The sequence below is a fragment of the Drosophila guanche genome, unplaced genomic scaffold (assembly GCF_900245975.1).
Source record: "Drosophila guanche unplaced genomic scaffold, DGUA_6, whole genome shotgun sequence".
NCBI classification, from domain to species: Eukaryota; Metazoa; Arthropoda; class Insecta; order Diptera; family Drosophilidae; genus Drosophila; species Drosophila guanche.
This window is the reverse complement of record NW_022995746.1, coordinates 6,475,144-6,489,874: the sequence shown is the minus strand read 5'-3', so window position 1 is coordinate 6,489,874 and position 14,731 is coordinate 6,475,144. Positions and strand designations below refer to the sequence as shown.

The window sequence follows — 14,731 nt, the reverse complement described above, 5'->3', positions numbered from 1 at the left end:
TGAGCGCATAATGATGTTTATGTGTTGCCAAAAACATAAAAGCATTAATTTAGTCATTATCTTCTTAAGATATGGCGCTATATCAGAGGGAGAGCAGCAGCAGCAGCGGCAGCGGCAGCGGCAGCGTCAGCAGCGTTGACTCTACTCACTCCACTGTCTCCACTTCTCTTTCATTCTACTGATTTTCCACATTATCAAAGGCAACATTTTTATGCATCAAGCAGCGGCACCCACCCGCACCACCCACTCCAGGCAGGATGAGCAAACGGAATGGACGCTGTATAGCCATCACACTCTACCCCACGCTCTCTCTCACTCTAGCGCACGTTGGATGGTCGCTGTGGAGGGTGGCCGCGGGGTCTGTCAGTGATGACTTTATCTGTATAAATAACTGTCAAAAGCAAAAAGCAAAAAAATAAGCGAGCAGAATAAAAGAAAAGAAAAGCAAAATAAATGAAGAGTGTGTGTGAGAGGGCATGCGACAGCTGAGAATTATCTGCTCGCCAAGCGCCATCTTTTGCCCCCCCCCCACCCCACACCATGTGTCAAGGCAACGGTAAACGGGGCACAGCAGCAGCAGCACAAACAACCACCACCAAAGACAGAGCGAGAGAGAGAGAGAGGGAGAGCGTGAGAGGCGCGCGCTCTCTCATTTCAATATGGCACAACTCGTGTAGGCGTGGCCACTGCTCTCTGCCATCATTGGCTGTGGATGTCTGGCTGCCTGAGAGACGACCGAGACGCACGAGTGTGCATGTGTGTGCGTGTGCACTGCTTGAGTGTGTGGCTGGCTGTCGTCGCGCGCAACGTCACAGACGACGACTCATAACGGTTTCGCACTTCGAGCGGAGAAGAAGGGTTCACAGAGCAGAGAGAATATTCGCATCCGCAGTCCGCAGCAAAACAGATTTCGCGTGTCGCGTGTGTGTCCAGTGAGAAACAGTTCTTGTGTGAGCCCCCAAAAAGTGTGTGATTTTGTGTGTAATTTTTGCTACTGCTCCGTGGTCGAAAAATCCATCAAAATTCTGTCCTCACTGTGGACCCCAGCGTCGGCTACGCAACTGGCGGGCGGCGCAAGCAACGGCGGATCAGGCAGTGGCAGTGGCAGCAGCAGCACAGGCAGCACCAGCACCATCATCGATCATCATCATCACTCAGTTGTGGCCTCATCGAAGGCCAAGTTCAAGATCACCGTCGTGTCCACGCCCAGTCCCTCGCCACCACCCACACCCCCCTCACTCGGCGGGATGGTGGAGACGAATTCCCCGCCGGCGGGCTACACCCTCAAGCGGTGCCCCAGCGATCTATCGGATGTGCAGCAGCCACCGCGGCAGATCTCACGCTCCCCGGGGAATGTCAGCAGCAATGCCGCCTATCACCTGACCACCGCCATGCTCCTGAACTCCCAGCAGTGTGGATACCTCGGCCAGCGGCTGCAATCGGTGCTACAGCAGCAGCACCAGAACCTACATCAAACGCAGTCACAGTCACAGACGCCATCCTCGGACGATGGCAGCCAGTCGGGCGTCACCATATTGGATGAGGAGCGAACGCGTGGCCTGCCCGTGGGTGCCACAGCGGCGTCTGCCGCAGCCGCTTCCCTCTTCACGATTGACAGCATTTTGGGCTCACGCAGCGTTAATGCCCAGCAGCAGCAGGGCAGCTCCTCCTCACACTCCCACTCCAGCAGCAACAACAACAATCACAGTGGGAGCAGTGGCAGCAACGGTCTGGGGTTGGGTCTCAAACGGAGCACCGAATCCCCCGCCTCACCCAATTCCAACTCCAGTTCGAGTGCCGCCGCCAGCCCGATACGACCGCAGCGGGTTCCTGCCATGTTGCAGCATCCTGGCCTGCATTTGGGTCACCTGGCGGCGGCGGCAGCAAGCGGTTTTGCGGCCTCGCCATCGGATTTTCTAGGTAAGCTTCCCATTTGAACTTAAACCCCCAACCTCCAGTCTGATGCGGCTTCCGCTTGGGCCGTGTAAAAACACCTTAAGGGGGAAAAGCCACTCAGCCACTCAGAAAAATGTCTACTCTGGGTGGGGGAGTCCTGCCTGAATCCCTGCTGAATCCTGAATGGCATTATTCATAATTAGGCAATGATCCGGAAAAGATGATTCCCGCATTCCGTGTGTCGGAGAGGATTTGCATTGCCCTTGCCATAGTCTACTCCTGGGGGGCTGTGGCGTGGGAGCTGCGACTTATGTCGCTGCGAAGATCCTGCATGCTGAGTATGATTATTTTTATGCCTGAGTCTCTGGTAAATCATTCAAAGCTCTTCTGCTGCCCCCGCAGGACATGAATATTAAAAAATGGCTGAGAAACCTTTTTTCCCCGGTTTTTTTTTATGGGAACCGGAAACGGAAGCCACACACCACAGACACACACACAGGTACAGGCAACATGGCCGCTTCGTTACGTTATGCGCATTTTTAAGTATTGAAGAAGGATGCTCCGCTCCCGTTGCTCGCTTCTCACTTTTCCCCTGATTGTTTTTTCCTGGAAAATAATGAATTTTTCGTAATTCTCCATTGGGTTTTTGTTTTTGTTTGCAGTGGCATACCCCAATTTCTATCCAAATTACATGCACGCCGCAGCCGTTGCCCACGTTGCCGCCGCCCAGATGCAGGCGCATGTCAGTGGACACGGCGCTGCGGCCGCTGCTGCTGCCGCTGGCCTTGCCGGTCATGGGCATCACCCGCACCATCACTCACATCACTCGCACCCGCACCATTTGGGCCACCATCATGGGCAGCATCACCTCAGCCACTTGGGGCACGGGCCACCGCCCAAACGCAAGCGGCGGCATCGCACCATCTTCACGGAGGAGCAGCTGGAGCAACTGGAGGCCACGTTCGACAAGACACACTATCCGGATGTGGTGCTGCGAGAGCAACTGGCACTCAAAGTGGATCTCAAAGAGGAGCGTGTTGAGGTGAGTCTTTAAAGAATATTTTTGAGTCTCAAGTGGGAGAACTTAGGAGGGGAATAGATAGAGAAAGTCTCCAAATAAATGATTCCCAAGGAACGTCTCAGAGAACATTTGATTTCTGAGAAAAGTATCAAGAATTAGAGGAAAGAATTATGGAATAAAAAAATAAACTGCTTTAGGGATCGAAGGAGTTAGTGTGCCCTAAAGAATACATATATAAAATATTTTAGTAATTATCTGTATAAATTTGTGGTAATGAAATTTTCTATAAATTAAGGAATTATTCTGTATTCGGCAAGATTAAGCACACAATCAGAATAGTTCCTACAAAGGTTAGGTTTTAGCTTTAAAGAGTTTTTAGCAGCTATCTACAACAATGTGAATTAAAGATGTTTTCTTTGGTTCATTCTGCAGTAGTTCTTCAGGATTTATTCCCTTGTGGATATGCTTTTCCTGTAATATATCGGAAAAGCACTTCCCAAACCTCTTTTTTCTTAAATTATAATCTTGTGATATTTTCTATCCACATTTCTCAGTCACTCTTAATTCCTTCCTTTAAATATCAGTGCCCCTTTAAATTCTCAGGGAATTCTGTACGTTTTCTCTTTCATTTTCTTTCCTGGTAATTCTGAATTCTTTATATTAAAAAATCGAACAAATTTGAATAAAATTGTTACGCATTTCTGATTTATTAAACGTTTTGCCAGTGCCTCTCCTTTCTTTCCTTCACTTCTGCTGCTTCTCATTGTCTGCCCTTTGTCCCATTCTCCAACATATTCTCTCCCATTGACTCATTCTCTTGGCAGCTCTCGCTGAGTCTCTGATTTCACGCTCGTTTTAATTCCCCGCGTGAAACCAATTGAATGCTGCCTTTCCCTCTCTTCTTCTCTGTGAACATCTCTATCTCTCTGGTATATATCTCCCCTCATATATCAGCACTTCCCCTGTGAAATATTTTGTGTTTATTTAGTTGTCAGAAGGCGGCGGCGGGCAACATTTGCGGGGCTTCCTTCCATGCACAGGAAAACCAAAACAATGCTAAGGAATCACTTAATTTGGGTAATGGGACACACAGATAGCTGAGAGGAGGTCCTTGCAGCAGGATAAACGCTGGACGTAGCCCTCCTCTGGGGTCGTGTTTTCTGAGGTTATGCCGTATCATTGCCAATGTAAATACCGCGGATTCTGTCGCTCTCTCTCGGAGGAGGAGGAAAAGCCTACCCCCGGGGGCATGCTTAGGCGGAACATCCCTTCGATTCGTTTCTCTGCTGCATGCTGCTGCGGCAATTTGTGTGATTCAAAGTCCATTAGTGTCGAGGGTCGAGAGCCGGGGGGGCTGAGGAAACCCAACAAAATAGCAAAACAAACAACGACGAAAAGTTGACAATTTAATTTGTAAGTAATTTTATGGGACCAGATAAACGTAGAACTCCTCCTCCCCCGACTTTGTCCCAGTTAATTTTCGTGTGGAAAAGTGTCTTTGATAAGGATTTATGCCGCTTCTCCCCCACACACGCACACTCTGTGGGTTGTTGCCCTGGAAATATGTTTGGTTGCGGGTCAAAATGTGTTTAATCTACGGAAAGGGTAGCCAGCCCTTCCTTCCCTCACCTGCGGGGGAAGGAACTCGTACAAGTGCGACATTTGTTGACATTTGCGTGTGCCTCAGCGGGGAAGGGGGAGACGGGCGTTGCCTGTTTAGACTTGAGCTTAAGACAACTTAGGGAACATTTACTAGCCCCCCACTCCAGCCCAAAAGGTAATGGATAATGAACAGGAAAGTATATCCTGGGGACAAATTGACACGACCAGTGTCATTAGGCGACAAATTTAACCAGCGGCAGCGTAGACACAGATTCCTAAGCGGATTAGGACGCAGGTTGTTGCTTAGATCGAGAGGTGGCTGATGATTGATAGAGCAGGAAGGGGGGGACAAGCATAGCTGCATGAGATTTCTCTCAACTAATTGAAATCGCTGGCAGCATAAAACTTGCTGCCTCATTGGGGCAGCGACTGTGGCAGGAGACTAATTAACATACAACACACAACAAAAGAGAGACTTCAAATCTGTCTCTGACAGTGGAGAAGCCAAACGAAAATCCATAACCAAATCTTGTGCTCAGTCATCGCCAACATCATCATCTTTGTCATTGACTTAAGCAGCATAATCAACTTCAGAGATACAGCAGCAGCAGCAGCTCCACAGTGGCCACAGCTCCACAGCTACCTCTCCTGCCACAACTTGTGGTGGCAGCTACTGTTTAGCATATTTGCATGCCAAGTGTTGCCACTTGTAAAAAGAGTCTCTCTGCCACTGCCTGTCTATCCTCTCTCCACTGTACGCCCATGCCTTTTGGGGTAACGTCTCTCTAATACCCGAACCCAAGCGAGCCCCACCATAAGTGGCAATAATTATTGAAAATCTTGGCCAAGACAAACAAAGAGAAAACAGACAACAACAACAACAAAAACTATGCCTACCATATAAGGAAAATAAAGGGCTGATGTTCAATTATGAACTGCTGGGATTTAAGAGCTGAAAATCATATAAAATGGGTAGTTTGACTTTTGATGGTTCAATTTGTGTTTATGTGCCATATTTTAATTAGGGAACTCTGCATACCAAATTTCATTAAGTTATCTCAACCGCAAGCCAAGTTACGATGGACTATTTTTAGCTCAAGTTAAATCCTATAACAAACTCTCATCGTAGGATTACTGATTATAAAATTCCATAAATAAATCTACAGCCAAAGCCGAGTTTCCATAAACTTCTGCCTGGAGAGCCTTCACACAGCGGGTTCCCAAGACAGCGACCAATCATCATCATTATCATCATAGCGGGCAGCAGCATTTAAATGATCTGCTTATTTTGACTTCATCATTTACAATTATTATTTTTATTTAGACACTCGAGATCGGTGGAGAGACCCTACCCAACTGACGGGTAAAACAGTAGCTCCCTACCACACACACTCGCGCTCTCTCTCTCGCTCATTAACATACTCACTCACACATACACTTTTGCACATTCATGAGAGCAAACAAACGGGATTCCAATGCGAGCCGCAAACAAAAGCAATTTCCAGACAAGCTGCTGTCTCGCTTTGTCTTTGGCAGCGGTCGCGGCTGCTGTCTCACTCTCATTTAAATTGCGCTCTCATAGAAACAAAGTATGTAAATGCAGGGTGAGGTTCCTGAACATGCTGCTTACCTAATTTGCTTGCATTTGCTTTCTTCTTTTCGAAGCTGCCTCTCCTTTGGTCAGACCTAGCCTTCTACTTAGCATACCTTGCGCTCTCTCTCCCACTACCTCTATCCCTCTCTCCTTTCATTTTGCTTATCGACGTCGTCGTCGTCCGTGGTGCGTGCAAGTCAAATACGCCTAATCCCGCAGCTCAAGTGATTGAGGTGATTCCGTTTTTCTGATCGGCTACTGCTTTGTCTACACCTCCTCCCCCTCCACCACTTCTTTTGCTTCTGCGTCTTCTCAGTCGCTGCCGAATCAACAGCCGAGGGAGGGAGGAAAGCGAGACAGTGGCCGGCTTCAAGCGCTGGGCAAATATTTATCTTTGTTCGTCGCCAAGAAATTAGTAATCATCTCCCAGGCTTGGCATAATTTGTGCTGCCGCTGCCACTGCTACTCTCTCGAGTCTCGCTCTCTGTCCTCTCTATAAATATTGATGTTTCCCTCTCCCGCTCAGCAAAGGGTCACAACACACAAGTGCTGAAAAAAAGAAGATGCAGCCAGGCCCAAGAGAAGAATGTGCCCACTCATTGCGCCTCCACTCCACTTTTCTTCACATTTCTTTCCATTGTGAACTCTGATCTTTATTGTGTGGCCAGGACTGTAAAAGGTCTTGTCACCACTTCTTTGCCTCTCTCTCTGTTTCGCTTTGACCCTTTCTAAGGATGAGATGATCTGTTTGCCGCTGCTTTTGATGTTGCACAATTGAGTGAGTGGTTTCAGGGCCACCTGCGTGGCAATTAACTAAAATATTATTATTGTCTCTCTCTCTTTAGACATAATAATAAACACGCCCCCGCAACGAAACGGCAATGAGCTGGAATCAGCAGATTTTCGTTAATTTTTCCGAGAGTGTAGTCTCTTTCCGTGCCCCAGGGCACAGCGCCCAGCAGGGGGGCTACATCCATCAGGCAGGAAACATGTGTTAAGGGGTCAGAGAAACCACCCACCACCCACTCATCCACTCAAATGCTGCCCACTTTTCTGCCCGCAAATCTCACACCCCCTCCCAAGTGCCTTACTCTGATTGTGTGGCTGTTGTTGTTATAATTTTTCATAATTTTCCATTATTCAAACACTTGAGGATGTGCGGATGAGGAGGGTTCTCTGCCCTCAACTCTCTGGGGGATACTTTTTCGCCCGCAAAGTGCGTTTCTTGCCCCTGGCAGGGGGTGGTGTGTGGTGCCGTGCCGTGCCCTGCCGCCCCTGTTTGCTTTACAGTTTTGACTGTCGAAGCGTATAACCTTCGACAAATATTATCACTGGAAGAGAAAATTGCCCTCGAAGCTGCATAAATTTACGCCAAAAGAAAAACCTCACTTAGAGTGTAGAAGTGAGGGGGGGATAATCAGTGGGTGGGGTCGCAGAAACAGGTGCACAAAGGTGGCCTCTGGAACCCACTAAGCTCTTAAAAGGTCGAGAACATTTGGAGCGTGTCGGCGATTAGAAGCAACAAAATCTTTCAAATTATTCACATTTTGTGTTTTTTTCTTGTTGAAAATTCATTAATTTTGATGGTTTTTCTTGGTGGAAAGTGACATTTTGAGAGGTTTTTTTTGAGAGATTTTGCAAGAGTTTGATTCAAAGAGACAGGAAAAATGCACTCACCCGTAGGCAGAAGATGGACATTACTTTTACCGTATTTCACAAGATTACACAACACATTTAAATAAAAACCATTTTATACTACTCAATTTACAACACAAAAAGGAATACACACACATTCGTCGCCATTTTCGAGAATTTTCTACGAAATCACGTGATCCTACCGTGCGCTCTTTTTTTCTTGCGCTCCACACAGGAATTTGCCGGCACCCGAAGCGCATTTTCTGCCAAATAAACACATTTGTTGATTCTTTCCAACATTTTAATGATTCTATGCGATCTGCGCATAGTTAGTTAAATATTTTAACTATTATACACTTTAAACACAAGAAAAAAAACGTTACGCTCTTTTTCTTATTTGCTCTCCACACCGACGTGGAGTTTGCCGCCACGCGAAACGCAATTAACACTTTCGTTGCTTCTGCACAGCATTTCAATAACTCTACGTACACTTATTATTAATTAATACACACTTTAAACATAAGAAAAAAAAGTTTACGCGCACTTTTAATGCAAAAAAATTGCCGCCGTTTTTGCCTTTTTCCCACTATTTTTTTGGACTAACGCGTTCTTCTAATCCTTTATGCATGATGGTATTTTTTGATGCTGACACTAACGCGATCGCTCTCTTTTTGATGTGCTGAAGAGAATCGCTGGTGTCTTGTGCAATTTGAAGGCTACTTTGGGCTTGAAATGATCTGATTCTCAGTAATAGATGTGTGTAAGTGCAATCGGATGTAAGAGCAGCGGCGGTGGCAGTGCATGGTTGCGCTGTGCTTTAATTAGTGCACATGCACTTAACCCTTCACTGGTACGCACTCCAGCTCAGCGCTCCCCCCTCACACCCGTGCTCCATTCCATTACTGCGACAAAGGCAAAGGGAATGTGCGTAACGAGCTATTTTCACGGCTGCGCGATTTTAATCCAACAACAGTCGCTGTGTGGTAGGAGGGAGGAGATGTGGATTGGTGGCAGGGCGAGCGCAGGAGGCACCACTCTTTGGTGGGTGACGAAGTTTCCGACCGACTTGTGTTGCCAATTTTCACTAATTAGAGCCGTCGGACTGGCAAAAGGCAGCCGCCATTTTGTGTTGCCTTTAGCGTGGTGTGGGGAGGTGGGGAAAAGAGCCAAACACTCTTTGGTGCTCTCTCCCACACACTCGCTCTCTCTTACTCTCCTGATTTTACCCTCTCCATTTTGGCAGCTGTCATTTTTAGTATTTTTTGCCATTTGCAATATTTTGGCTTTAGCGCTGGGGACATTTTTGAGGCTAGAAAAACATACTGGAAAATTAGAAAGAGAGATAGATAGAGGGAGAGAGAGCGTGTAGCTGGTGCAGCTGCAGCGATTAACGAAGCGCAAAGTTATCATAGCATCATGCAACTCAGTAACTACATACTACAAACCATGTGGCAGGCGACAGGCAGCAGGCAGGGCACCACATTGTTGCAACATTTCATGCCGGACTGCACCATTTTTGGGTTGTAATCCAACAGTCAGCAACCTGCACTGCTGACTCTTGCTGTCTCGCTTGCACGCTGGAATAACACACGATGATGGATGGCCACCGTCTATCTCCTCTCTCCTGCTCTTCATGTTTCCGTCTCTTAGCCCCCCCCCTGTGGGTGCAAGCGTCTGGCCGAGGGACGAGCGTAAAGCGCTTTTGTAGTTAATTAAAAATCAACTGCCGTCGGTCTGTTTGTTCAATGGATTTCATGCACGTTTCCAATGTCTGTGGAACACCAACACACACACACACACACACACACACACACACACACACACACAGTGCCCCATGCCCCACAACAGCAACCCACCCAAGCTTGCCACACGGTAGGATTTCCGGCCATATCAGCGATTTATGCGCTTTTGGATGAAAAATCTGTGGAAATATTTGCCGTGGCTCTGGCTCTGGCGCTGCCGCTGCTGTGACGTGTAACGGTGGCACACGCCTCCAAGGCGTGCCCCATGCATGCCAAGTCCCTGCCGCCATTTTGTTGCCCATCAATCAACCGCAGCCGCACCCCTCCCACACCTCACCGCTCTTGTCTCCATCTTTTTTCCGCCTTTGTTTATTTAATTTTCACCGAAAAATGTTCACTGCGATTTTTGGCACAGCAGCAGCAGGCAGCTCCCGCACCGCAAAGGCGGCAAAAAACGCGCCCGCGGCCCGCTGGCAAAAATTGTTGTGCGTTAGTCAGATTTTAAACGGATGGAGAGGCACACACACACACACACTACACTCTTTTCTCCTGAGGGGGGATCACCACTCTACGGTCGAGTGGGCGGCCGTATGTTGGCCGTACAAATTACGGGATTAGCAGTGAGAGCGAACGCGTTTTTTGCCGCACACGCCAAAAAAGCCCGCAACACCCCGCAAAACTGTACGTACCCCTTGGGGTATATAGTTCCACCGGATTAGGGTTCAATGCGGTTGGTTGGCTAACAATTTAATTAAAATATGCAACTTTAATAATGCGAAAATCCCAAAAATGCAATCAACCAGATTGGGGGCGGCAAAAAACGCCCAAGCGGTTTTTCCAGAACTGTTTTTTTGTGTGCCATTTTGAGTATTTTTAGATTTTATGAACTAAAATGGTTGCATAGCTAATTAGTCGGGGCATGTATACATACGTGCATTATGTATTTGTGTGTATGTGTGTGTGTTGACATAATTAAGCTGACTAAATCACAAATTCATTGGCTACAGGCGTAAAAACGCGCGCGTTTCAGTGTGCGTTTTGTTATTTTAATAACTTAAGCTCATCAAATTATGAAAATTATGACAATAAATAACTCAAGCATGCACAAAAATATAGAAAGTGGGTGGGCAGGTGTGTCAATCTAATTAAATTAGAGTGGAAAATGGAAAAATGTGATATAAAATTTCCGCTGACATCTGCAACGAGGCGGAAACGGACGTCTAACAAATGATTGCCGGCTTCAAAGGTTGCCACGGTAATGGCATCATCGCCATTTTGTGGCACAAACCATTTCATCACAGCCATCCTAAGCAAATAAGCCAGCCAGAGAGACAGAGGAGAGGTCCTGCTGGTCCTTGGAGCAGCTGTAGAAATTTACACAAATTTTATGCAAAGTTAAATGAAAATGAGCTCAAGAGGGAATGGTTGTAGGAGGAGGAGGATGGGTATGGGGCAATCTGTAGTTAAGCGCCACAGACGCACTTCAGTGTCATTGGCCCTTGCCGCTTGCCGCTGGCCACATCCGTTTCCGGCTTTGCTGCTTTTCCGCTTCCTTTTCTTGTTATTTCAACAAATTCAGTCGATTTGCTGCATAAACATTCCCAAAAAATTTTCCCTGGAATGATAACATTGTTGGAAAATCAACTTCTCGTCGGAGCCGCCGCCTGCTAATTGTTCTAATTAAACTTTTGCCCTGGCGAGGAAAATTTTCGAGTTTTCGCTCCACAATATTCCACAGTATTTATTCAACAAATAATCAATAAACAAACAGACAAATAAACAAATAGGGGTTGCAAAATGTTGCTACCATTGCATTCGGATTGGGCAAGCGGCCAGAGAGCAACGAAAGAGAGGGAGAGAGCAGTCTCCGCCTACGGTTGGACAGGAGGAGATTGGGTTGTAAGTGAGTTTTGGGTGTCTCTGTGGGGGAGCTAATGACAAGATGATGATATGGCGCTGTCCACAAGGGTGATTACACAACACAGATACCATCCCCATCCCCATCAACCTCATTCCCCACTCTCTTCCACACTCTCTCTTTGTATCTCTCTCTTTTGGGTGGAAGTTAACCCCTAAGCCACTTCACAGCCGCCTTTTGTTTTAATTAACTAAGTAGCAGCAGGGCAGCAAATTGGTGTAAGATGGGGCAGCGGAAAGTGTGGAGTGGAGCTGATGAGTGGTAGGGTTCAGGGTGTAGCGAAAGAAACACTCGCGGTGGGTTGTGGGTGTGGCCAAAGCCTAATTAAAAAGCCCCCAGAAAAGCAGCGAAACCAGCAAAACTCGGAAACAAAACACAAAGGAAAGGAAGAGTCTTCATGATAAGAGAAACACCCTTTAGTTACCAAGAAGAATTCAGTGTTCTTTCTACAAATTTGCTAACTTAAACGTGAAGGTAACTGGAGGTGGTTTTTTTATGGTTTTTATTCACATAAACAGATAATTTCTTTGAATGTTTAATCCCAAGAAAGCTAAGGAAAGATTAGTGATGGAATCTTTCCTTAGCTTTCTTTTTTCTTACCTAAAAATTACTTCCCTTTGAAGAAAGTGTAGACCTGCAGAAGCGCCCAAAGAATGGTAAAGAAACACCCAAAGCACGCCCCATTTGCTACCCTAAATCTTTGAAAACTTTTCCTCCTCTTCTCCCTGCCCATTGCTTGACTTTTCTTCACCCCAAAGACCCTCGCCTCTCCGCACATTTTGCTTTTCCTCGCACACAATTAATTACAATTACAATAAGTCATCTAATTAAGCGCCAAAGAGGCAGCGAGCGAGGCTGGGTCTGGCTCTGGCCCTGGCAACTGTCCAAAGATAAAAAAACCGCTTCCAAGTGGAAGCCATACAAACGATGGAGAGCAAAAAATTACTTAAAATATTTATGGAAAAAGAATCAAAACAGAGCAGGGGAAAGGGAAAGGGAAGGGGAAGGGGAAGGGCAGGAGCATCGCAGAAATTACGAGCAAAACGGATGAAAGTGTTTTTGAAGCCCCGCCACAGTCAAAAGTAACCAAGGCAGCGAATCCATCCACCCACTGAAATCCATCAACTAAATCCACGTTTTTCTCGCTCTCTCTCTCTTCCAGGTGTGGTTCAAGAATCGTCGGGCCAAGTGGCGCAAACAGAAACGGGAGGAACAGGAGCGCCTACGCAAGCTGCAGGAGGAGCAATGTGGCAGCACCACCAACAATACCACGGGCAGTGGTGGCACCAACAACAGCAGCAGCACCACAGGATCACCGCCTGGTCCCAAGCAGCATCCCGGAGCGGAACATTATGCCACACAAATGGTGCACATCAAGAGCGATCCCAATGGCTACAGCGATGCGGATGAGTCTTCCGATCTGGAGGTGGCCTAAAGCGGAGCATACCCTCATCCACTGTATATAGATAGTTATAGCTCTTAGATCTAGTAATTATTTTGCTAGTGCTTTTGTTTTGTACATAGACAAATGTGAAGATTTTTTAAGTATTTTTTGTTACTAAGTTCTTAAGCGGAAAAACAAAGAAAAGGGAGAGTGAAAAGTGTTTGGAGTCTTAGCAAAGTATCTTAAAATAAAGGAGTATATAGTAAAATCTGTACAGTCACTATATAGAATATTATATATTTAAATGTCTGAGTGCATAAGTGTGATCGGTGTTTAATGGAATGAATGCATTTTGTCGTATTTGTTTCTTGTGTCCTGTAATTGCAACTAAACATAAAAAAGTCTATAAAAACACCATGATAAATGATTAACGATAACCGATTACGATATACATATATAAAGTAATCGATAATGAAGCAAGTGTAATTCCTCCAACGATTAATTCTAATGTTAAACGTAACTTATTGAAAACACAACACACAAAACACATCCTAAATGAAAGAAAAAACATAAAATAAAACCCAAAAAAAAAAAAAAACAATCGCCAAAAAGTCAAAAGAAAAACGTTTGTTAAAGTTTATTTTCTGTGGGTTGTGGCACAAAACTTTCATCGATAAGTGGGAAGACCCAGCGAGAGGCTTTCACACCTGGCTGGGGTTTCAGTTGAGGGCATCCGAGGTAATAGGAGAATGGTCATCCTTCGATGGCTTCGCCTCCAATCAATTTGCAGACAAGCAAAAACACACACAAAGGAAATGGAAATGATAGAAGGATGAAGGATGGCAAATTTTATTTGTATCTTTTGCATCTTCTTTTTTGGGGGGTAAATGGATGCTGTATGTGCATGTCGTCTCTTGGCATTTGTTGGACATTTTCATTGTGGCTTTTGGGAGCAAAATAAAAGATACAAAAATGTTTTACAGTGAGCGAAAAGTCAAGGAGAAACCTCTTGGAAGCTCCTTTTGATGGAAGAGTTTTAGGACGGAAGTTTGAGAAGTTTGAGAAACGGAACCGTCTATCCTACTCTTTGGAATCTCCCGCATCCAGGGATCATCCAGGCCTCCAAAGGGCATTTTTGTATCAATCACAGCCGCCACGATATGCAATAGAGGAAAATCTGCCGAAGAACCAACTGAATATTTTCACGATTTATGAAACTTCACAATACCATTCAAATATGCCTTTCTGTCAGTGCACTTTTCAGACTCGCTTGACCTGTTACAGCATCTACTCAACCCCTTCACAACCCTCACTGACAAATTGTCCTGTTGCCAAATGCTTTGGACTCTGTGTCGTTGTCTGCTTTTGCACTTGTTTTTTCACTCAATTTTTTTGTTGCTCTGTGTGTTTTTTCTTTTTGGGAAAAGTTTCCAGCTTGTTATTTTCCATTTGGTTTTTGGAGTGGAGTGCACAAAAGAGTCCCAGAGAGCGAACTACTCCACCAATCGATGGTCAAAAATTCAAATTCATCTTCAAATTGATTCTATCGTTCGACTTGAGTCGAGACTATGGCTCTCCTTTCTCTCCTAGCTCCTTCTTTTTGCCACCATTTTGTCGTTTTGGCCATTTGTCTTTTGTGCCCTGTCATTGTCATGTGTCTCCCTGTGTATTTGCATAGGCCTATGCCTACACATACCCTGCCCTTATTCCCTTCCTACTGATATGATCTCGAATTACTAACCCGCAATCTGCAAACCCCGGGGATCGAGCCTAGGCCTAGTTGCTGCTGGTCCTCTGTTTGCGCTCCGTTAATAGTTCGTGTAAAAATCTACAAATATTTGCACTCTATTAATTTTTCTGATTTCTTTTCGTTCTTTCCTCTTTTTTGTTTTGTGTTCCCATTCTCGTATTTCTTTTGTTTTTCTAGTGCACGCTTCGC

At 45.9% G+C, this 14,731-nt stretch overlaps 1 protein-coding gene across 1 annotated transcript; it reads left to right on the top strand.

Annotated features, from left to right (window-relative positions):
• Nucleotides 1-842: 842 nt before the first annotated feature.
• On the top strand, nucleotides 843-13,013 carry LOC117581942 (homeobox protein goosecoid). The gene is made up of 3 exons (XM_034269423.1): nucleotides 843-1,920; nucleotides 2,559-2,938; nucleotides 12,571-13,013. The coding sequence occupies exons 1-3, from the start codon at nucleotides 1,248-1,250 to the stop codon at nucleotides 12,841-12,843; spliced, it is 1,326 nt and encodes a 441-aa protein (XP_034125314.1). The 5' UTR covers nucleotides 843-1,247; the 3' UTR covers nucleotides 12,844-13,013.
• The last annotated feature ends 1,718 nt before the right edge of the window (nucleotides 13,014-14,731 follow it).